Below are 25,645 nucleotides of genomic sequence, written 5' to 3'. Positions count from 1 at the left end.
GTGGGGCTTAGACAATTATTAATTAAATAAATGAATGCATTTTCCATACTTGACCCTAGATCCACACCATTAATCAGATGTCTGTTACAGTCCCTCAATGACTACAGTTGCTGACATTTCTTAAGCGTATTAAACGCTAGGACCTGAGTAAGCGCTTTCCCTTTCACCTCTCACTCACGTTCTCCTTCCTCCCGCGGGGAAAGGGCGTGTCCAGCGCCACGACCCGCCCTATCTGTGCATTCGTTGGTCAAACCTGACGCCCGTTACAGCCGAGTCCCATCCAAACCACGCCCCCACGCCGTCCGCAGGGCCGAGAGAAGGCGTGGCTATTGTGCCGCTGGACGATTCAGACAGTCTCCTCTCGTGAGAATCGGGACGCGCTCGAGGACCCGCGCGGTGCGGGTGGGAGCGCGCTCCTCGGTCCCGCGGAGCAGGCGCGAGAGGCCCGTGGCCGCTGCGGGCGCACGCTCTGCCCCGCCCCTCCGGCTCGCAGAATCCGCGCGCGCTCGCGCAGGCGCGCGCGCTCCCGTTCAAGCCTCAGTCTGGCTAAGGGGGACCGGGTGGGGAGGCTGGGCTGCTGAGGTACGAGGGGAGGAGCCGGAGCTGCTGCCGCCGCCGCCGCCGCCGCTGCAGGAGAGGAGCATGTCTGCAACTCAAGCCAAGAAAGTGAAGATGGCCACCAAATCGTGCCCCGAGTGCGACCAACAGGTGGGCGCCGGGGGCCTGGCCCGGGGGCCGGCGGGGCGGGTGCGCGGGCGGGCGGCCGTTGCCCGCGGCCGTTGGCTGTGGAGAGGCCGCCTCGCCGGGTGGTCTGGCCCTTGGGCTCGGTGGCCGCGGTGGGAGCCCGGTGGGAGGCCGGGCTGAGCCGAGGGAATGCCAGGGAGACTCCCGGGTTCGCAGTCCGGCCGGTGCCCACCTGGCGGCGTTAGCCGGGCGACCGTGTGTGTCCTGCGGCCCGTGGCGCGGGAGGGAGGCGTGGGTTTGTCTGGCGTGGACCGGGCGCCCAGTCCGGACCCTCCCAGAGTCGCCCGGCCGGCTGTGGGTGACAGCGGCGGGAGTGAGGGGGCAGTGGCCCAAGTGGGCGAGCACGGCCCCTTCAGCCCCCTTCTGGCCCGACGAGAATGCCCACGGTGCCCAACTCCGAGTCCAGGCTCCTGGCTCCGAAAGCCGCTCCTGCCACGCAGGGTTGCTTTGTTTCCATCAGATGTCTACGGTGACAAAAAGGGCCGCAGCGATAGTGATATTTTCTTTTTAGATGTTAGTAAATTTGTGATCTTAATATGCTCTTTAATACTTTACATAACCCAAATAATCATTACCTTGTTCTGAATTTTTAATAGAACACCACTGACTACTTAGTCCCTGTTAAAGCCCTACTTTTCTAGGCACTCCCCCCTTAGAATGGTATGTATTTGTCTAACTTTTTAAAAAGATGAATTTGCCATTCCTACCTGTGTGTGGTTTCTTGAATTTTTAATATCCGTTTTATAAACTAAGTTCATAAGGTCATGAAACGGCTTTATGACCACCAGTGGTCTAGGGTTCAGCTGGCCCTTCAGGCCTACCCTGGGCCCAGATACAAACATCGCGGGTCCTCAGAACAGCATCACATCCACTCCAACAATTGTTGTTTCCTGCCTTGTCAATTTTTGCCATTCTAACTGGCATAAGGTGGTATCTCACTGTGGTTTTGATTTGAATTTCCCTGATGGCTAATGATTTTGAACATTTTTTCATGTGTCTGTTAGCCATTTGTATGTCTTCCTTGGAAAAGTGTCTGTTCATATCTTCTGCCCATTTTATGATTTATTTGTTTCTTGTGTATTGAGTTTGAGAAGTTCTTTGTAGATCTTGGATACCAGTCTTTTATCTGTAGTGTCATTTGCAAATATATTCTCCCATTCCGTGGGCTGCCTCTTAGTTTTTTTGACTGTTTCCTTGGCTGTGCAGAAGCTTTTTTCTTGATGGAAGTCCCACAAGTTCATTTTATCTTTTGTTTCTCTTGCCAATTATCATATGGTTTCACTCATTTATGGAACATAAGAAGTAGGAAGATTGGTAGGAGAAGAAAGGGATAAAGAAAGGGGGGGTAAACAGAAGGTGGAGCGAACCATGAGAGACTATGGACTCTGGGAACCAAACTGAGGGCTTCCTTCAGAGGGGAGGGGGGAGGGGGAATGGGATAGGCTGGTGATGGGTAGTAAGGAGGGCACGTATTGCATGGTGCACTGGGTGTTATACGCAAGTAATGAATCATGGAACTTTACATCAAAATGTAAAGCATCTTTACAGCATCAGAATGGTGGTCAGTAAGGATCTTCACAGCGTACAGGGGCTTTCTCTGCCTCCCCAGATGACAGCTCAGATGTGAAAACAAAACGGTGCCGGGGTTGCAAGACTTACTATGGCTTAGAAATTTCATGTTTCTTAGCCCACGAGTAAGGCCTTTGCTTCCAAGGTTTTTCAGGGAATGGCATGATTATATTTATTGTACTTAGGGAAGCCTAAAACTCTAGCTTCTCACCTCATGCCTTCCAGTCCAGATGTCAATTATGGGCCATTTTTACCATAAGCAATATTGCCTAATATTATTTGATTTGGCGGACAGGGTCAGAATGGTAGACTTGACCAAAGGTCTTTTTTCTCAGGAAGGACATTTGTTAACCCTTTACTAACATGTCATAATCCCATGAAATTTTTTTAACTGTTTCCTTGGTCTGTAAAATTTGGTTATTCTTAACTAGAAAAAGTAGAATTCACTTAAAACTCCTTCAATTAAAAACATCTGTAAGGCATCTTTTATGCCATAATGCAGTGTCTCTCTTTTCAAAATAATTACCTCTTTTTACCTTCCCTCCCTTGGTAAGAAAAATTTACTGTCTCCTCTAAATATTTCACTCAGCAGTGTGTGTAGTTTTCATTGTACAGATTTTGTACATATTTTGTAAATTTATCCCTATGAATTCAATTTTTTGGATGCTATTATGAGTGGAATTGTTTTAAAATTTTCATTTTATCAGTGTTCATTGTGTATAGAAATACAGTTGATTTTTTTCATTATGGTAAAAAAGATAAAATTCACCATTTAAACCATGTTAAAGGGTCTACTTCAGTGGCATTAATATATTTACAGTGTTGTACAACCATCACCACTAATTCCAGAACATTTTTATCACTCTGAAGTGAGACCTTGTTTCCATTAAGCAGTAACTGTCAATGCCACCCTCTTTCCAGCCCCTAGCAACCACTAATTTGCTTTCTGTCTCAGCCTTCATAGACTTGAATAGAGTTTTGGCCTTGCTCTGAATTAGGCTTTGGCTTAAAGGAATGTTGTGGCTGGTTTGGTCTTTTTTTTTCCAGACCACTAAAATTTCCTGCATATCAACTATAAAGCTGTTTCACTTTCTTATCATTCGTGTGTTCACTGTAGTAGCACCATTTCCTTCAAGAAATTTTTCTTTGCATTTATAATTTGGCTGTTTGGCGTAAGAGGCCTGACTTTCAGCCTTTCTTGGCTTTTGACGTGCCTTTTGTACTATAAGCTTAATCAGTTCTAGCTTTGGATTTAAAATGAGAGATATGTGCCTTTTCCTTTAACTTGAATGCTTAACGGCCATTGTAGGGTTATTAACTGGCCTAATTTCAATATTGCTGTGTCTTAGGTTACAGGGAAGCCTGAGCAGAGGAAGATAGATGGAGGAATGGCCAAGTAGTAGAGCATTCAGAACACACACATTTATCAATTAAGTTTGCTGTCTTTTATGGGTGTTGTTTCATCGCACTCCAAAACAATCAAAATAGTAACATCAAAGATCACTGATCACAGATCACCATAACAAAGATAATAATGAAAAAGTTTGAAATATTTCAAAAATTACCACAATATGACAAAAGACACAAAGTGAGTGAATGCTACTGGAAAAATGGTGCTGATAGATTTCCTCCACACAGGGTTGCCACAAACCTTCAATATGTAAAACCCAGAGTATCTGTGAAGCACAAAAAAGCAAAGTGCCATAAAATAAGGTATGTCTGTAATTAAGTCTTTTTTTTTTTTTGTCTCTAGCAAAAGGCTTGTCAGTTTTGTTCATCTTTTCAAAGCAACCAACTTTCGTTTCATTAATTTTCTTTATTGTTTCTCTATTCTCTGTTTTATCTCTAATCTTTATTATTTCCCTCTTTATGTTGGCTTGGATTTAGTTTGCTCTTCTTTTTCTAGTTCTTTAAGTTGTAAAGTTAGATTGTTGATTTGAGATCTTCTTAATGTAAGCTTTTACAGCTGTATAACTTTCCTCCCTAGCATTGCTTTCACTGTGTCCTATGAGTTTTGGTAGGTTGTATTTTTGTTTTCATTCATCTCTATTTTCTAATTTTCCATATGATTTCTTTTTTGATCCATTGGTTATTTCAGAGTATGTTGTTTAATTTCTAAAATTTTTTTGAATTTTCTAGTTTTCCTTTCTGTTGTTGATTTCTAACTTCGTCCTACTGTGGTTGGAGAAGTTACTTTGATATCTGTCTTGAAAAATGAACTTGAGGCACCTGGGTGGCACAGTCGGTTAAGTATCCAACTCTTGGTTTTGGTTCAGATCGTGATCTCAGGGTTGTGAGATCGAGCCCCATGTTGGGCCCTGTGCTCAGCGTAAAGTTACTTAGGTTTCTCTCTCCCTCTCCCTCTTCCCCTGCCCCTTTCCGGAACCCTTCTCTCTCTCTCTCTCAAATAAGTAATTCTTTAAAAAAATGAGCTTTAATTCTTACCTGTGCCATATACAAATAGTATTTCAAGATGGATTGTAGACCTACATGGAAAATTTTATTTTATTTATTTTTTTAAATGATTTTTTTATTATATTACGTTAGTCACCATACAGTATATCCCCGGTTTCTGCTGTAAGGCTCGATGATTCATTAGTTGTGTATAACACCCAGTGCACCTACATGGAAAATTTTAAACTGTGAAACTTCAAAAAATATTTAAAAATCTTTGTGTGAGGCGCCTGGGTGGCTCAGTCGTTAAGCGTCTGCCTTCGGCTTAGGGTGTGATCCCGGAGTCCTGGGATTGAGCCCCATATCAGGCTCCTCCACTGGGAGCCTGCTTCTTCTTCTCCCACTCCCCCTGCCTGTGTTCCCTCTCTTGCTGGCTGTCTCTCTCTCTCTGTCAAATAAATAAATAAAATCTTTAAAAATAAATAAATCAAAATAAAAATCTTTGTGAACTTAAGTTAGGCAATTGTTTGGTGTTACACCACCAAAAGTATGATCCATAAAAGAAAAAAATGATAAATTGGACTTAATCCAAATTAAAACTTCTGTTCTTTGAAAATCACTGTTTAGAAAAAGGAAAGACGACATGAACAAATAACCTTTGAAAAGCATATATGTACTAGAGGACTTGTTTCCAGAATGTTGGGCTCTCAAAGGTTAATAATAAGAAAACAACCCAATTAAAAAATAGGCAAAAATTTGAATAGACACTTCACCAGAGTGCTTACAGACAGCACATAACCTTATAGAAAAATGCTCAACATCATTAGTCTAGGGACATGCATCTAACCATAGTGAGACCCTACTGGAATAAAAGTTAAAAAGAACATATCAAATATTGATGAGGATGTGGAGGAACCGGACATCTCATACACTGCTGGTGGGAATGTAAAACAGTACAATCTCTTTGGGAAATAGTTGTCAGTTTTCTTAAAAAGGTAAAGCTACCATATGATCCAGCCATTTCCACTTTTAGCTATTTATTCAAGAGGAAAGAATGTGTGTATACACACACACACACACACACACACACACACAAAGACTTTTGTATGAAAGTTCATAATAGCTTTATTTGTAATAGCTAAAAATGGAAACAGTCAACATGTACAAATAAACTGGTATATCTTCACATGGAATAATATTCAGCAATAAAAGGAAAGAACTTGTTATATGCAAAAACAGGGACAAATCTCAATTATGCGAAGTGAAAGAAGCTAAACAAAAAAAGAGCATGTACTTATGATTCCATTTACGTAAAATTCTAGAAAATTCAAACTGATCTGTAGTGACAGAAAGCTGTCCAGTAGTTGCTTGGGGATATTGAGAGAGGTAGGTGGGTAGATTACAAAGGCGTATGAGGAAACTTAGAGATGATGGATATATTCACTATCTTGATGGTGGTGGTGGTTTCATGGGCATATGCAATTGTCAAAACGTGTCAAATTGTACATTATAAATATGTATAGTTTATTGTATGTTTATTATAACTTAATAAAGCTGTTAAATGACATAATCATTTTTTCACTTAAAACTATGCGAAGATCACAAACTACTTCAGGCAGTAAAGACCTTAGAAAAGAAAACAGAAACCTGCAGTGCTTATAAGATTTGTTAAAGGTCTTTTATCTACTGGAGACTAGGAGAACCTATGTCTAGCACTTATTTTGTAGTCTTCCATGTTCCTTTTCCTCAAACTGGCTATTGTAAATGATCCTTTTCCAGGAATTGGTACTGGCCCTCTTCCTCTCTCATGTTCAAACTCTTGAAGGCAGATTTTTTTTTAGTATTTTCTAGAAGTTTCATAGTTTAAAATTTTCCTTGTAGGTCTACAGTCCATCTTGAAATATTTGTATATGGCAAAGTTCATTTTTTAAGACTGATATCGTTCAAATCTTCTCCAATCACAACAGGATGAAGTTAGAAATCAACAATAGAAAGGAAAACTCGAAAATTCAAAAGTTTGTAGAAATTAAACAACATACTCTGAAATAACTGATGGATGGAAAAGAAATCACAAGTTTTCAGTTCTTTTTTATCATTAGTAATCAATTTGTGTCTGAGTCTTGTTTCTTCCTCCCTTTAAAATGTCTGTCAAATGTACTCTTTTTTTTTTTTTTTTTTTTTTGAAGTACATTCCCCTGCCAGCATTGCAGAACAGGTCAGCAGCCTCTCATCTGGGGATTAATGTAATAATTTCCTAACCAGTTGCTTTTTTCTAGTCTAATCCATGTTGTAACTATTCTCAGACTGACATTTTAGGAAATAGTTTTTTTACTTTACATTCTTCCTGTGGTCATTCACATCAGTTGTTATTAAACATTTATCATATGCGTGGAACTGTAAAGGACTAGGAGAATGGGATGGGTATGATTTCCTATCTTGAATAATTTTTGTGAGGAGGTAGAGTTTAAGTAAAAATGTGATCTCTACCTTCAAGTAACTTATTGCTTAATTGAAGAGACCACATAAACACTTCAGAAGTTTAATAAATAGTAAAATAGTAATATTTTTTTTTCCTTTTTTCCCCCTCCAGGTTCCTGTTGCGTGTAAATCTTGTCCCTGTGGTTATGTGTTTATTAATAGGAAACTTCTAAAAGTAAAAAACTCAGAGAAATCATCATCTTTTACAGGTAATTGAGAGAATTTACCACTTTTCTTTTTTTTATGGTTTCCATTATATAAAGTTAAAATTAATTTTTGTTAGTTAAATTTTTTTTTGCTGGTAAAATTATATTACTAAAATCTATTGAAGTGTATCTTTGGTTTTTATTAGATACAATAAGTCATTTACATTGATTTGTTCTTTATCTAACTTAAATGTTAACTCCTTTACTTATAAATTTTGTAACAAATTTTAATGAAAAATTTTAATTAGAAAGTGTTAATTAGAAGAAAGGGAACCTTGATTTAAGTATTGTAAGTTTTAAAGTACCAGTTATTTTTTTTGATTGACTTATTTAGACTAGCTAAAAAATTGCCCACTTTCAATTTTGAGTTTCTAGCTTTCTCTTTAAAGTTGAGAAATCTAGATTTATGCCGTAAGTGTATTCAGAGGTGGGTTTTTGTTACTCCTTTTTTTATCCTATGATAAAATCACATGTTGTAACAGTAGTGAATTCAAAATGGTAGTAGATTGATTACAAACAATTATTGAGTGCCTAACATATGCCAGGTACTATGTGTCTTGGTCATACAGCAATAAGTCTACTTCCAAGACAGATTCAGTACTGTTGTAGTGATTGAAGATATATACCTAGGATTGCGCATGTGGGATATACAGGGAAAATATCAGTAATAAGTGCTGGGTAGGAAATTAAAATAGGGTACTTTCCTATAGGTTAATTGGAAGGCTACTTTTGATTGAGTGGTCCAGGGAATAGATCTCTGAGGAGGAGATATTTTATAAGGTCTGAATGGGTGAAGGGGCTAGACATATGAAAACTAGGGAAAGTAAATTCTAGGCAGAGGGAGAAACAAAGGCAGAAGTTCTAAGGCAGGATTTATTCCAGGAATGCAGAATTGGTACAATATAAGGAAACCTATTAGTATCATATACCATGTTAATAAATACAAAGAAAAAACAATAAGGTTATTTCTGTAGATGCTGAGAAAACCTGTGGCAAAATTAAGTACCCACTCATGATAGAGAAACTCAAGAGAATAGGATTTGAAGAGTACTTTTTTTTTTTTTAAGATTTTATTTATTTATTTGACAAAGATAGACAGCTAGCGAGAGAGGGAACACAGCAGGAGAGTGGGAGAGGAAGAAGCAGGCTCATAGCAGAGGAGCCTGATGTGGGGCTCGATCCCATAACGCCGGGATCACGCCCTGAGCCAAAGGCAGACGCCCAACCGCTGTGCCACCCAGGTGCCCCTGAAGAGTAGTTTTTTAATTTGATATCTTAGCATTAAAGCTACTATCTTATTTAAATGGGCGAACACTACAGGCATTTCCATTCATATCAGAAACAAGGCAAGCATCCTCACTATCTTCACTACTATTCAGCATTATGTTAGAGGTAAATTAGCCAAGGCACCTAGGTAAGAGAAATCAATAAGAGGCATAAAAAATGGGTAAAGAACAAGTAGAACAATATCTATTTGCAGATCAAAGTATAGCTGGACTCCAGAGAATTAATAATAAAACTAACTCGTACAGTAAAAGAATTGGGTGTAGGATCATGATGTAAAATTAACATACAAAATCAGCTTTCATATATAGAAATAGCTTATACTGAACATCATATTAGAGAAAAGCCCATTTACAATAACAACATGGAGGGTTAAATGTTTAGGAATAAATTTAATAAGAACAGCCTAAAACCTATACAAGGAAAATTTTAAATGTTCCTAAAAGGACACTAAAGCAGATTTCAGCAAATGGTAAAACATCCCTTGTTCTTGAATAGGATGATTCAAACATCATAAAGATGTTAATCCTCCCAAGTTAATTTATAAAATCAATGCAATTTTAATAAAACTCCTAACAAGTTGTTTTATTGAGTTAGACAAGCTGATTTGAAGGTTCATATGGAAAAATAAACATGCAGAAATAGCCGGAAAAATTGTCAATTGACTTTTAGTAAAGGTCTAAGGAAATTGAATGGGAAAGAATAGCCTTTTCAATAAATGGTATTGGGATACCATGCTGGATATGCAAAAGAATGAAGTTGGAACCCTATGTCACGCCATATATAAAAATTAATTCAAAATACGGGGTTCCTGGGTGGCTCAGTTGGTTAAGCATCCAACTTTTTTTTTTTTATGTTATGTTAGTCACCATACAGTACATCTTTAGTTTTTGATGTAGTGTTCCATGGTTCATTGTTCGTGTATAACACCCAGTGCTCCATGCAATACATGCCCTCCTTGGTACCCATCACTGGGCTAGCCCATCCCCCACCTCCCCTCTAAAACTCTGTTTGTTTACTGGAGTCCATAGTCTCTCATGGTTCATCTCTCTCTCTCTGTTTTCCCCCACTTCATTTTTCCCTTCCTTCTCCTAATGTCCTCCCTGCTATTCCTTATGTTCCACAAATAAGTGAAACCATATGGTGTCTTTCTTTGCTTGACTTATTTCACTTAGCAAAATCTCCTCCAGTTCCATACATTTTGATGCAAATGTTCGGTAATCATCCTTTCTGAGGGCTGAGTAATATTCCATTGTATATATGGACCACATCTTCTTTATCCATTTGTCTGTTGAAGGGCATCTTGGCTCCTTCCACAGTTTGGCTGTTGTGGACATTGGGGTGCATATGGCCCTTCTTTTCACTACATCTGTATCTTTGGGGTAAATACTCAGTAGTGCAATTGCTGGATCATAGGGTAGCTCTATTTTTAACTTTTTGAGGAACCTCCACACTGTTTTCCAAAGTGAAAACATTGGAACTTTACCAACTTGCATTCCCACCAGCAGTATAAGAGGGTTCCCCCCTCTCCACATCCTCTCCAACATCTGTTGTTTTCTTGCCTTGTCAATTTTTGCTATTCTAACTGGTCTAAGGTGGTATCTCAATATGGTTTTGATTTTAATTTCCCTAATGGCTAACGATGTTGAACATTTTTTCGTGTGTCTGTTAGCCATTGAATGTCTTCATCGGAAAAGTGTCTGTTCATGTCTTCTGCCCATTTCTTGAGTGGATTATTTGTTTTTTGGGTGTTGAGTTTGAGAAGTTCTTTATAGATCTTGGATACCAGCCCTTTATCTGTAGTGTCATTTGCAAATATCTTCTCCTATTCCGTAGGCTGCCTCTTTGTTTTCTCGACTGTTTCCTTTGCTGTACAGAAGCTTTTTATCTTGATGAAGTCCCAAAAATTCATTTTTGCTTTTGTTTCCCTTGCCTTTGGAGACATGTCATGAAAGAAGTTGCTGTGGGTGATGTCAAAGAGGTTACTGCCTATGTTCTCCTCTATGATTTTGATGGATTCCTGTCTCATATTGAGGTCTTTAATCCATTTAGAGTTTATCTTTATGTATGGTGTGAGAGAATGGTTGAGTTTCATTCTTCTGTATATAGCTGTCCAATTTTCCCAGCACCATTTATTGAAGAGACTGTCTTTTTCCTTTTTCCATTGGATGTTTTTTCCTGCTTTGTCAAAGATTAGTCAACCATAGAGTGGAGAGTCCATTTCTGGAGTCTCTATTCTGTTCCATTGATCTGTGTGTCTGTTTTTCTAAGCATCCAACTCTTGATTTTGGGTCAGATCGTGATCTCAGGGTTGTGGGATCAGGCCCACATTGGGCTCAACATGGAGTCTGCTTCTCCCTCTCCCCCTGCTCCTCCCCTGGCGTGCACTGTCTCTCACTCTATATCTCTAAAATAAATTTTTTAAAAATCTTAAAAAAAAATTAATTCAAAACAGATCTTAACCTAAATATAAGAGCTAATAGAACTATAAAACTCCTAGAGGACAACATAACAGTAAATCTTAGTGATTTTGGGTTAGGCAGTGTTTTCTTAAATATGACACCCAGAGTTCAAATGACATAAATAAATAAGTAAATAAATAAATAGGGCTATATCAAAATTTAAAGCTTTTTTTTTTCCTGCAGGTGATATCAAGACAACTCACAGAATGGGAAAAACTATTTGCAAATCACATATCTGATAAGGGACTTGTATTCCTAATATATAAAGAACTCTTACTCCTCAATAATAAAAAGAGAAATAACCCAACTTAAAAAATGGGCAGAGGATTTGAATGGAATTTGTCCAAAGAAGATATACAAATGACCAGTAAGCACATCAAAAGATGTTCAGCATTATTAGTCATTAGGGAAGTACAAGTCAAAATCATGAGATGCTACTTCGCACCGCTAACATGGAATAATAAGAGAAAATAACAAGTATTGGGGAAGAAGTGGAAAAGTCGAAGCCCTCATATGCTGCTGTTAGGAATGTAAAATGGTGCAGACCCTTGGAAAACAATCTGCCTGTTCCTCAAATGATTGAATACAGAGTTACAGTGTGATCCATGATTCCACTCTTAGGTGTAAACTCAAGAGAGTTGAAAACAGAAGTGGGCATAAACACATGAGTGTTGTTAGCAGCGTTATTCATAATAGCTAAAAAGTGGAAACAGTCCTGATATCCATCAACTGATGATAAACAAATGTATATCCATATGATGGAATATTATTTGACAATAAAAAGAAAGTATTGATATATGCTACAACATGAATGACTCTTAAAAATGTGCTACGTGCAAGAAGCCAGTCACAAAAGAGCACATACTTTATGATTCCGATTATAGAAAATGTCCACATAGGCAAATTTATAGATAGTAAATAGATTAATGGTTTAGGGCTGGGAAAGGGATAGCAGGGAGAATGGGAAACAATTGTTAATGGGTACAGAGTTTCTTTTGGAGGTAGAAAAATGTCCTAAAATTGGATTCACAATCCTGTGAGTGTACTAAAAACCACCGAATTGTACATTTTAAATGGGTAAATTGTATGGGATGTAAATTATATCTCAATAAAATGGATTATATTTTATTTATTTATTTATTTTTAAAGATTTATTTTATTTATTAGAGAGAGAGCATGAGCAGGAGGGGCAGAGGGAGAGGAAGAGAGAATCTCAAGCATACTCCACGCTGAACATGGAGCCTGACTTCAGCACTTGATCTTAGGACACTGAGGTTATGACCTGAGCCGAAACCAAGAGTCAGATGCTTAACTGACTGCGCCACCTAGGCACCCCAATAAAACTGATTTTAGAAATAGCCAGGAAAATACTGAAAAAGAGAAACTATCAAGGTTGGATAACCCTACCAGCCATTAAAATATATTATAAAGCCTCTGGGGTGCCTGGCTGGTTCAGTTGGTACAGCATGCAACTCTTGATTTCAGGGTTGTGAGTTCAAGCCCCATATTGTATGTGAGCCCACGTAATTAAAGGAATAGAAAAAAATATTTGTGTGTCTGTGTGTGTGTATGGTAAAGCCTCCATAATTAAAATGTGACATTGGCAGGGACAAATAGACCAGTGGAAAAGAATAAAAAGTGCAGAATTAAACCCAAATTCATGTGGAAAGTTAGTATATGACAAAGGTGGTATTTCAGATCCCTAGGGTAAAGTTGGACCTTTTCTTCTTTTTTTTATTGTGGTAAAGTATATGTAACATTTATCATTTTAACCATTTGTAAGTATACAATTCAGTGACATTAAAAACATTCACAATACTGTGTCTCCATCACTGGTATTTTACTTAAGACTTTTTTATCATCCCCAACATAAACCCTGTACCTCTTAAACAATCTCTTCCTCCCCACCTCAGCCCCGCCCCCACACACCTCCCCCCAATCCCTGGCAATCTCTCCTTCGGATCTCTGTAAATGTGCCTATTCCAGGCACCTCATACATAAGTGGGATCATACAATATTTGTCCTGTGTCTGGCTTATTAAGCATAATGTTTTCAAGGTCTACCCATATTGTAGCATATCAAAATTTCATTTTACTTTTTATATCTGAATAATTACCATTTTATGTATATACCACATTTTTTTTTAAAGATTTTATTTATTATTTGACAGAGCAAGAGACAGCCAGCGAGAGAGGGAACACAAACGGGGAGTGGGAGAGGAAGAAGCAGGCTCCCAGCAGAGCAGGGAGCCTGATGTGGGGCTCGATCCCAGGACCCTGGGATTACGCCCTGAGCCGAAGGCAGACGCTTAATGACTGAGCCACCCAGGCGCCCCTATATACCACATTTTTTAATCCATTCATCTGCTGATGGGCAACAACTAGGGTTGTTGTAATGAACATTGATGTATAGATACCTGTTCAAACCCCTGGTTTCAGTTCTTTTGGATATATACCTAGGAGTAGAATTGCTGGGTCATATGGTAGTTCTGTTTCACCTTTTGAGGAAATGCCAAACTGTTTTCCATGGTGGTTGTGCTGTTTTACATTCCCAAGCAATGCACAGGGTTTCCAATTTCTCATATTCTTACCAAAATTTGTTAGATTTTCCTTTTTTTTTTTTTTTAGAGAGAGAAAAAGCAGGGGTGTGTAAGCAGGGGTGGTGGGAGGAGGTGGGGAAGGGCAGAGAGACAGAGAATCTTAAGCAGGCTCCATGCCAGCGAAGAGCCTGATGCTGGGCTCCATCTCATGTCCCTGAGATCACGAGCTGAGACAAAATCAAGAGTCGGATGCTTAACTGACTAAGCCGCCCAGGTGCCCCGGTGTGTGTTTTTTTGTTTTTTTTATTGCCACCCTGGTAGGTGTGAACGGTTATCTTACTGGGTTTTGATATGCATTTCCTTAAAGACTAACAGTGTTAAGCACCTTTCCATGGGCTTATTGGCCATTTGTCTATCTTCTTTGGAGAAATGTCTGTTCAATTCCTTGGCCATTTTTAATTGCGTTGTTTGGTTGTTCGTTAAGCTGTAGAAGCTCTTTATATATTTTCGGTATTAATCCCTTGTCAGAAGTATGACTTGCAAGTATTTTTTTTGCCATTTTGTAGGTTGTCCTTTCATTTTCTTGATCGTGTCCTTTGATGCACAAAATTCTTAATTTTGATGAGGTCCAGCTTATCTAATTTTTCTTTGATTTTTATTATTAATTGTGATAACATACAAAAATATGAAATTTGCCATCTTAACCATTTTCAAGTGTATGGTTCAGTCGTGTTAAGTAGTTTCACATATTTGTGCTATCAATCTCCAGAACTTTTTTGTCTCCCCAAACTGAAACTCTATAGCCTAAAACAACAAACTTCCATTCCTTCCTCCCTCCTCGCCCCTGCTAACCTCTATTCTATGTTCTTTCTCTAAGAATATGACTATTCTAGGTATGTCATTTAAGTGGAATCATCCAGTATTTGTCTTTTTGTGACCAGATTATTTTACTTAGCATCATGTCTTCATGTTGTAGCATGTGTCAGAATTTCTTTTCTTTTCAAGGCTGAATAATATTCTGTTGTATGTAATTACTATGTTTTGTTTATGCATTTATTGTTTGATGGACACTTGGGTTGTTTCTACCTTTTGGCCATTGTGAATAATGATGCTATTAATGTGGGTGTGTAAATACCTCTTTGAGACTCTGTTTTCAGATATTTTGGATATAATTCTATTTTTAATTTTTTGAGAAACCAACATGATTGTTTTTCATAGAGGCTTGCACCATTTTCCATTCCCACCAGTTATGCCCAGGGTTCCAATTTCTCTTTACCTTTGCTAATACTTGTTATTTTCTCTCGTTAGTAGCTATCCTAATGGGTGTGAGTTGATAATCTCATTGTGGTTTTGATTTGCATTTCCCTAATGATTAATGATGTTAAGCATCTTTTCAAATCCTTATTGTCCGTATGTATATCTTTGATGGAGAAACATTTATGTAAGTCCTTTCCTCATTTTAAAATCAGGCTATTTGAGGGGCGCCTGGGTGGCTCAGTCGTTAAGCATCTGCCTTCAGCTCAGGGTGTGATCCCAGAGTCCTGGGATCGAGCCCCACATCAGGCTCCTCCGCTAGGAGCCTGCTTCTTCCTCTCCCACTCCCCCTGCCCGTGTTCCCTCTCTCACTACCTCTCTCTCTCTGTCAAATAAATAAATAAAATCTTAAAAAAAAAAAAATCAGGCTATTTGCATTTTGTTGTTGAGTTGTAAGAGTTCTTTATATGTTCTGGATATTTACCCCTTATCAGATACATGATTTGCAAATATTCCATTCTGTAGGTTGCCTTTTCACTATTGATTGTATCTCTTGCACAGAAGTTTTAAATTTTGATGTCCATTTTATCTGTTTTTTTTTACTTTTGTTGTCATATTCATTAAATTGTTGTCAAATCCCAATTCCATGAAGATTTTCCTCAATGTTCTCTTTAAGACTTCTGTAATTTTAGTTTTTACATTTAGGTCTCTGATCCATTTTTGAATTAATTTTTGTGTATGGTGTGGGTTATGGTCCAACTTCACACTGCATGTAGATATACAGTTTTCTCAGTATCATTTGTTGAGAAACCATCCTTTCCCACTAAATGGTCTTGACACCCTTGTTGAAAACCAATTGACCATATGTGTGAGGGTTTATTTCTGGGCTTTCTATTCCATTGGTCTTTATGTTTGTTCTTATGCCCATACCATATTGTTTTAATTATTGTGACTTTGTAGTAAGTTTCAAAGTTAGGAAGTGTGAGTTCTCCAGTTTTATTCTTTTTCAAGATTATTTTGGTTATTCAAGGCCCCTTGCAATTCTGTATGAAAACGAGGATCTGCTTTTCCATTTCTGCCAGAAAGGCTGTTGGACTTTTGATAGATATTGTGTTGAGTCTTTAGATTGCTTTGGATAATATTGACATCTTAATGATGTTACGTCTTCCTGCCTATGAATAGGATTGTCTTTTCATTTATTTAGAGCTTGTTTAATTTCTTTCAGCAATGTTTTTAGCATAAAAGTCTTAGTCCAAGGAGGAGCTCAAAGACATCTTCATTCAGTATGACCAAACCCTGCTGGGGGTAGCTGATCCCTGTCTAGGTGAATCCAAAAAGTTTGGGGGCCCTGGTGCTCATACTTGCTACCAGAAATCCCATTGATAAGTCCGTCATGAAGATCAGAGTTCACCTTGGTAATAAACAGTGGTTGTGAGAGTTAAGATTTCAAAACAAAACAAAAAATTTGAGGACAAAGTTACAAAAACCTGATATAAAAATGGAATCAGATATGAAGAGACAACTCACAAATAAGACGTAGTAATGGCCTAAAATATATGGAAAAAAGTTCAAATTCACTCATAATTAGATAAATGCAAATTAAGATAATACCTATCAATGGCAAAAATTTAAAAATATAACCATATACTTTGTTGGTGAAGCTGTGGAGAAATGGGCACTCTCATACATCGCTGGTGAGAATGTGAATTGTTACAGCCCTTCCAAAGGGAAATTTGGCAATAGTTAAAAATACTACATACGTATTCATTTACTTTTTGACCCAGCAAGACCATTTCTGGGACTCTACCATTATGATACACCTCCCAACAATAAAAACACATACACACAAGATACTCACTAGAGCAATGTAATGCAGTGTAATTGCAACATATTGGAAACAGTCTAAATGCCCATACATAGCAAAGTGATTAAAATGTGGTCTGTCCATTCAGTGAAGTAATGGAACTGCAAGAAAAAAAAAAAAAAAAAGGAATGAGAATGGTCTATCAACTGATATGGAGTGTTTCTGAGGTAATATATTAAATGACGAAAGTAAAGCACAGGAGTATCTATAGTATATGGTCTTTTGTGTAAGAAAGAAAGATATAAGACAGTACATGTGTATCTGCTTATTTTTGTGGAATCAATACTGAGAGGATAAACTGGAAACTAAAGTGATTATTGGTAACCTACAGGGAGTAGGTGGGAAAGGGGTGCACACAAGTGAGGATATGGGAACTGGGTATCAGGAATGAGGAAGGAGTGACATTAGAGAGGATGAGGAAGAAAAGAACTTTATTCCAAGTTGTTTTGGAAAATAACATCTTGACTGGACACTGTAATGGTAAAGGTAAAGAGAATGGCACATTAATGCTGTAATATAGTCAGTAAATATATTTGTCACAGGGGCATAGATTAACAGTTCTGAAAATGCCTTATGTGTGTACTCAAACTGAGTAGGTAAATATGGTAAATAGGTAAATATGTTTTAGACAACAAAAACTGGGTTTCTCACAAATAAAGGAGAAGGCCAAAATGAACTCTGGTGGGTTGGTTTGGAATCTGAGATATCAGTATATGTATCGGTTACTATGCATATGTTTCCTAGTTGTGTCCACTGAGAATGACTAAAAGGTGTGATAACCCAGCAGTAATAAACAAACCTAAGATCCAGTTTTTTATTTCTGATTCTTCACTTCTTGGAGAAGTGGTTGATTCCAGGACTGAGACAGAAAACACTGAAGGTGCCTGGGACACCTTGGTGTGTGCCAGGTTACAAAATGCTTTAAAAAAAAAAAAAAAAAGGTGGGGGGATAGTGTTTGAAAGAACATGGGAGCCAAACTGAGAGTTCTAATGGCCAAAGTTGGAGCAATTTGAGCAAAAGAAATAACGAAATCATTGGATTATAATCCCCAGAATAATAGTAAATATCCATGAGTCCATACTGATATAGATATGAAATGGGGAAATGAACAGTTCTCATTTATGGTAGAATTCCAATGAATAACTGTGGAGGGATGGTGGATTGAGGGAAGTAGAAAATAAGCATTAGCTAAACACAGTAATAATTGTTGCAGACCGGACCCACCAATTGATTGTAAAATTGGTGAGTGAAAATTTGAGAAGAAGTAAAATTTGTATAGATTCAAAGTATGTCCCCCAAGATCTTCATTAATCGCAAAGGGAAAGATAGTAACTTCACTGGGATGAAACCTGCCAAAATTTATCTTAGTCAATGATCAAGGTGAACATCACAATAATAAAACATATTCACATATTGAAACCCATGATAGAGAAAGGATACATCATTTCTTTGTATTCTTGCCAAAAATATGTAACTTTAGTCCAATCATCAGAAAACAGCCAAACCCAAACGAGATATATATGACAAGGTAAAGCAATTAGTACTCTTTAAGAGTCAAGGTCATGAAAAATAGGGGAGACCAAGGCATTGTCAGAGATTGGAGGAAGCTAGGAGATGTGACAACTAAGTATAACGGAGTTTTTTTCTTTTACAATGGCCTGTTCTTGCTTAATGAAATCTATTTCTTTGTTTTCTCTTTCAACATTAAAGGCATGTTTTAAAATGTCTTACTTTGTCTTAAAATGTCTCTGTTTCACGTTGTTCCATTATATGTATGTAGTTCTGAGATATGAATTCTATTCATGTGTCCCTTCAGTACTCTGCTTTTTTTTTTAGTGTTTCCCACTTTTTTTTGCACATGGGAAATTCTCTTTTGCTTTTGGATTTAGCTCTGTATTAAAACAAATTTTGTTTTTTGGTTATATCTCAACTAGTGTGATGGAAGTGGAAGAGGTAGTTTCTTGCATTAATTAAATCTATATTGATGGGAAACCGCTCTCCCCTATTCCTGTTCCATTTAGGAACAAAAGAGTAATTGCTTTCAGTGTATTAGGGGGCTAAAATAAAGTTACTCACTTTCATAATATTTGTCTTACAGTTGCAATATATGTTTTTGTTTGCTTTTTGGTAACAGTATATTATGGTTGAGGTCAGAATTTTTTTCTGCTTTTGTAATAGAAGATTATCAACTTATTTGAAATAATTTAGAACTCAAGTGATGGTAGAAAGAAATAGAAACCTTTCCCTTTCCATTTTACTATCTTGGAAGCATAGGGGAGGAAAAACGCAGAAGAGTTACTATTGGAGGAATATGTACTTATAAGGGGCCAGAATTAAGGCTGCTGAAAAGAAAAACTTCACCCTTCCTAGCCCAAGATTCCTCCCAAACATCGTCCAGATTCGAAGTCTGCTGAATTAATCCGTCTGTCTCTCTCTCTCCCCCTCTCGTTTTTAACCCTTTGGTAGGTTTAAGGCACATGTATGTTATGGTTGTAGTTTTTAAAAGTCCACTGGGCCATTTTGAATATGTGACTGCCAAGGGAAATGGATAACAGTTCTTTCATATACTTGAAATACTATTTTTATTCATTCACACCAAAATTAACTATGAAGCCCAAGAAAGTGAAATAGGGAAAAGAAGAAAAATTCCATAGTAAATAAGGATTTAGAAAACATAAAGAACTTGTGAAATAGTAGTCATTCAGATCATGTGAAACAGGGAAGAGGAAGGCCTACAAATATTTCCATCAGAAAACATCAGAACCAGGTATTTATCAACACATTATGGGAGAATTTTTTTCCAAGCATTAAATTGATCTGAGATCTTAATTTGATAGTACTGAAAAAATTGTGTGGCAGTCATTGAATTCCTAGATTTAAAAGCACAATTCATATTTTAGTTCAAAAGTATTTCTTTTATGGTAATGCTTATAAAATAGGAAATTGTATTCCTATTGTAAAGTCATCTGCCTGATATAAACTGATGGCAGCAGAAGTAATGATAAAAACATGTATCCTCCAGATGAAATTGCTGATATTTGACTAGTTGAAACTTGACCATGATTGATAAAATTGATATCAGGTCTGTTTTCAGTTGTATTTTTTAGTATTCATAATGATATTATGGTCTTCAGTTTACTTTGATGGCTGAGTTTTTATTATTTATTTCTTCCACAGAAGTGAACAGTACCATATCTTTGAAAGATTTGCGAATACTGTTTTTATATGAATTTAAACTAGGACATAGTGCAGCCACAGCAAGTAGAAACATCAATTCTGTCTTTGGAAAAGGCTCTGTTAGTGAAAGGACTATCCGGTGGTGGTTCGAAAAATTTCGTTCTGGGGATCTGAGTCTGAAAAATGAGCCTCGAGGGAGACCCAAATCTGTTTTAAATGAAGATCAATTGAGAGCCATGGTGGAAGCTAACCCCAAAACAGCAATTCGAGGCCTTGCAGCAGACTTAGGAGTTTCTGCTACAACAATTTCTCGACACCTGGCTGCAATAGGAAAGGTGAAAAAGTTGGACAAGTGGGTAGGTAACACCAACTGATGGATGGTCATAAACTGAGATGATTAGAGATGTGCTCATACCTTAAGATTTGAAAGAGCAGAGACCTATTTTGGAGAATATCATAAGCTTTGACAAAAAATGAAAGTGGTCTGGACAATGGTTGGATGCTGAAGAAGTTCCCAAATGTGGTAAAAACATCATTGCAACCAAAAAGAAGGTTCTGGTAACCTGTGGTCTGCAAAGAGAGTATTTCATTACTTTTAACTCAGGCAAAACTAACAGTAGCATCTTAACTGTCAAGAAGTTGAAATTATGTATCAAAAATGGATCTAAAAGCATTCTGCGTTGGTCAGCAGACATGGATGGACATATACTTTTCCGTGACAACATTTGGCCACTGCAATCCCAGACCACCATAGGGAATGACTGCATTGAATATGGCAAGAACTTTTGCCATATCCATCACACTCTTCTCACCTTTTTTCTCTTCCTTCCTTCCTCTCTCTCTCTCGTGCTTTTTCTTTCTTTCTTTCTTTCTTTCTTTCTTTCTTTCTTTCTTTCTTTCTGAGATTTTATTTATTTGAGAGAGAGAGCACGTGAACAGGGGGAAGGGCAGAGAGAGAAGCAAACTCCCCACTGAGAAGGGAGCCCGATACAGGGCTCAATCCCAGTACCCTAAGATCATGACCTGAGCTGAAGGCCCCTGCTTAACCAACTGAGCCACACATGTGCCCCTCGTCTGACCTTTTTTCAACAGATTACCCCCTCATGATTTGGAACTCTAAGAAACAGAATATTCTCTAAATAGAGAACAATAATTGAAGGCTTTGAATAAATTTTAACAATGCTGAATTTTATAAATATATTTGGAGACATTTATCATTGGGGGAAGCAGTTAATGCTAACAGTGCATATTTTGGTTGAATAAAACTTTTTCTGAAAAATAAAACATTTTCATTTTTATATAAAGGCAGTTGCATATAGCTCAACTTAATACCTTCCCAGACCCTGGCAGAACATGAAGACTGAAAGATACCTAATGTACTGGAAAACTACAAGCTGCCCCTGAGTTTTGGGCTTCTTCATTGGAGGAATATGGAACCACTGAGTGTATGTATTTGTGATAGGACTCAGCCATGCAAAAATCTAGGTAAAGAGGGCTTTAGGGAGATGAGCAATCTCATCAAAAGCTCTCAGGCTCTCGGAAAATATTTTTTGAATAAAGAAATGAAAGCATGTTTCTAACACAAAAGCCGTGCACATGGTAGACATGGCACAGTGGTGCTTTTGAGTGATAATACTTACTCTGTCACACAAAGCCAGTCCCTTCTTTCATGTGTTTTCCACTCTGATTCTTTATTTTTTTAAAAATGTAAGTGGCCTGTCAGAGACCATAATTAATGGCCTCTTTATGATTTTGTAGCTAAATTGCAGTTACTCCTTCTGGGAACCACGGATTAAGTTGGGGTAAAGATACTGGGATGGTCCTCTGCCTCTCTCCCTCCTGACGATCTGCTATGTCTAATCTGTGAGGGAGAGTTAAGGAATCCTAAACGCTGAGAGGTGAGAGAAGGACATCTGGAATGGATCTTACCTGGAGAGAGACCGACAGAGGGAAGGAAGGAAGGTGAGGAATGGAGGGAAAGATGGAATGGAAATCCCGTTAAGTAGATTTTGATTGTGAGCCAAAGAATTAAAAGACCACGGGACGCATTACTGCAAATTAAAAAAAAAAAAAAAAGTCTGTTCTTTTGGGTAGAAGCAGCCCAGTATTATGACACAAGGCTTTGTGAGCAGAGTGTCTTTCAGTTCTAATTTACTCCCCTGGCTGGGTGCCCTGGTCTGGAGTCACCTGCTCATTTTACTGCTCCATCCTTGGGTTGTCAAGGAATCTATCCAGTGTTTTTGTGGACTCCTGCTTACTCAAGAATGAAGCCAGAGATTTAGCTCAGACTGATAGGGTAACAAGGCTAAAACCAGAAGTGTCGTGGGAAGGACTTTATCTGAAAGGCAGCAAGCACAAGGGTGAAGTCAAATGGTCACAGAGGGTTGGCCAGTGTGAAAGAAAGTGGTGTTGTATAGTTACTTAGTCTGGGTAGAAGTTGCTTTATGGCCATCCACCCTTCTCTCGGTTCTCAGACCCCTTTCAGACTTCCAGAGCTGGATGCTGGACTTTGGTCCAAAACAGTCAGCAGATATCCCTGTTCAGCCCAGATGAGTGGTTTCTTCCAAAAGGAACCAGTGAAATGTGATGAGACAGGGAGAGGAACAGTTATAGGATGTTGAGTTATCCTATCAATCATCCTTACCACCTCCAGCAAGGGGTGTAGACTAGAGAGGCAGAAATGGACCCTGTAGTTCTTGTGAGCAAACACATGCATTGAGTTGTGCCTGTGTTACTATTAGTGTATTTTGGTTATGTGAGATAGTAAATACCGTTTTGCTTAAGCCATTTTGGAGAGCTGAGCTTTCCATTTTGGCAAAAGAAAGATTCCTGACTCTTAGATACCCTCCCTGAGTCTTACTTAACTTTAAAATGAAGTTCATGATGCAACCTTGCAGGGTTTGGGGAGGAAGACAGACAATTAATATAAACCACAGGCACAGAGTAGATGCCCAATAAATATGATTTAATACCATAAAAAGTAGAAGAAAAAAGGCAAAGTAAGGTGTGTGGGACACTTCTGGAGGCCCCTCTGTGTCCAGGGTAGCCCAGTTGGGCTGAGTTTAGTGCTCAACGAAGGCTGGTGCATGGCTTGTACTGTCTAGAGGTAAGCAGCTGTAAAAGAGGGCTGACTTCTTCAGTCACTTTGAGCCTGTGGCTTTTCTGCAGTAAGTGCTTCCTGACCCAGTGCACTATTGGCCCCATAGGAACAAAAGAAAAGCTCTCTTTCAGGACAAAGATGAGGCTTCTCATTTTCTTTGTCTTTACTTCGGCTTTTCTTTTTTTTAAGATTTTATTTTTAAGTAATTTCTACACTCAACGTGGGTTTGAACTCACAACCCCGAGATCAAGAGTTGCACACTTCCACAGACTGAGCCAGCCAGGCATCCCACGGCAGTTATTTGTATCTTTTTTTTTTTTAAATCATTCCTTTTTGAAAATATGGAATATAAATGTCAAAAGAATCAACATGGAATGACGATCATCTGTCCACTGCCTTGGGAAAGTAGGAACTGTAGCTTTAAATGTATAACTATTTAGGAGCTATATTGGATTTTCAAGAAAAGTGATAAATTTTATACACACAAAGTCCTGCCAAGCATCCTAGTACTCTTATTCTCCTTTCCCAGAAAAGAAAACAAAGCTTTAAAAAGCTCATTGCTGGAGTGTCAAAAGAAAGAAAGGAGTGGCTACAGCTCCTCTCCCCACCATGCCCCTGAGGTAGCTTGGGTCCTGATTACAAAAGGGAATAAATAGTGGCCTCAAGGGGTGCCTGGCTGGCTCAGTCAGTAGAGCATGCAGCGCTTGATTTGGGGGTAATGAGTTAGAGCCCCATGTTGGGGGTAGAGTTTACTTAAAAACAAAACAAAAAACAGAAGTGGCTTTGACTTTTGGTTTATTATGTACACAATAGCTGTCATTAAAGGAGCTCCTGCCTGGTTCTAATTGCTTACAGTGAGACTAGAGCACCTACAGCGACTTCAACGGTGTGCATGAAAGATCTGGGCAAAGTTAGAGACAGCATCAAAAGCCAGTGGAAAGTGGAGTCTTCCAGGACCTGTCAGTATGTTGGACTCTCTCTTCCTCTTTCTGTTGGTGCTTTGAACACAGTAGCCTCCTTTCACTTCCTTTGACCTCAGCTAATTTGTTCATGCTGCTACTCCTCTTCACATCGTTAACTCCACCCGTCACATGCATTTCCTCTATGCCGTCTTACCTGATTACCCCACCCCGCCTTAGGTCAGGTCCCCTTGTCATGGCCTTAGGACCCCAAAATGGTTCCTTCGTAATTGTGATCACAGTAGTTATATGTTTATTTGTGTGATAGTATATGTTTGCCATCTCTGCTAGATTATAAAATTCATAACAGCGGGGCCGTTTTTGCTCACAAGATCATACCCCCAACAGGAGCACAAGGTCCAGCACATGGTAGGTATCTAGTAAGTGTTTATTAAATGAATGAGTAAGTGTTAGGGCCAGTCTCATCCACTTTGTAGAAAACCCTTGTTTTGGTATCAATGTAAGTAAGGAATATTGATAGCAAATAATTGAAAACCTAATGAACAGTGGCTTAAATAAGCAGGTTTTGTTTACTGTAACATGAAAAATTTCAAACATACAAAATATCTGAATTTTACAGTGAACACTGTATGCCAACCACCTAGATTGTACCACTGACATTTTACTATACTTTCTCACTTATCTACTCATGTAGCTATCCCTTTTTTTTTTTTTAATGTATTTCAGTGTAAAGTAGCAGGTATTAGGACATTTCACCCTAAATACTTCAGCATACCTATCATTACCTAGAGTTCAGTATTGGCTTAAGGTTCTTGTTCTTGTAAATTTAAATTCGATAAAATGCCCAAATCTTAATTGTACTATTCAGTATGTTTTGATAAATGCAAACATTTGTGTAACACAAACCCCTATGAAGATACAGACTATTATTGTCAGCCCAGAAAGTTTCTCATACCTTTTCATTTTATCCCCACTCTTATCCCCTAGAAGCAAAGACTGCTCTGATTTTTTTCTACCATGGAATAGTTTTGCCTGTTCTAGAACTACACATAAATGGAATTGTACAGTATGTGCTCTTTTGTGTCAGGCTTCTTTTACTGAGCATAATATTTTTGAAATTAATCCATTTTGTTGTATGTGTCAATATTTCATTCCTTTTAAAAGCTGATTAGTATTCCATGAAATAAATATAACAAGTTATCTATTTACCTGTTTGATACATTTGTGGGTTTTTTTTTTTCAGTTTGAGCCTATTATAAATAAAGCTGTTATGAATATTCTTGCACAAGTTTTTTTGTGGACATTTGTTTTCATTTCTCTTAGATAAATACCTAAGATTGGAAATACCAGGTCATAGGCTATGTGTATATTTAGTTTTCCTAGACTCTTTTCCAAAGTGATTACACCATTTTATACCTGCTCCCCGCCCCACTAACATTTGATGTTATTCTTCTTACCTGTTCTGGTGGGGGTGGAGCTGTGCCTTAATTTGAACTATTTTCCCTCTTTCATATTATAACGAATCTAGGGAGACAGGCCATGACTGGGGTAGGAACTTAACAATGCAGTTGGGGACCCAGGCAGTTTCTAGCTTTTGTTCATCCTTAGTGGATTGATCATAGTTCCATGCATGGCATCTGGGGTAGGCAGCCC

At 38.2% G+C, this 25,645-nt stretch overlaps 1 protein-coding gene across 1 annotated transcript; it reads left to right on the top strand.

Moving 5' to 3' along the window:
• Positions 1-162: 162 nt before the first annotated feature.
• Positions 163-25,280, top strand: LOC113251717 (histone-lysine N-methyltransferase SETMAR-like). Its single transcript, XM_057314744.1, has 3 exons — positions 163-708; positions 7,298-7,394; positions 19,973-25,280. The coding sequence occupies exons 1-3, from the start codon at positions 643-645 to the stop codon at positions 20,344-20,346; spliced, it is 537 nt and encodes a 178-aa protein (XP_057170727.1). The 5' UTR covers positions 163-642; the 3' UTR covers positions 20,347-25,280.
• Positions 25,281-25,645: the final 365 nt, after the last annotated feature.

The sequence above is a fragment of the Ursus arctos genome, unplaced genomic scaffold (assembly GCF_023065955.2).
Source record: "Ursus arctos isolate Adak ecotype North America unplaced genomic scaffold, UrsArc2.0 scaffold_19, whole genome shotgun sequence".
In the NCBI taxonomy this organism is placed as follows: Eukaryota; Metazoa; Chordata; class Mammalia; order Carnivora; family Ursidae; genus Ursus; species Ursus arctos.
The sequence above is the reverse complement of the archived record's forward strand: the minus strand, read 5'-3'. Positions and strand labels throughout refer to the sequence as shown.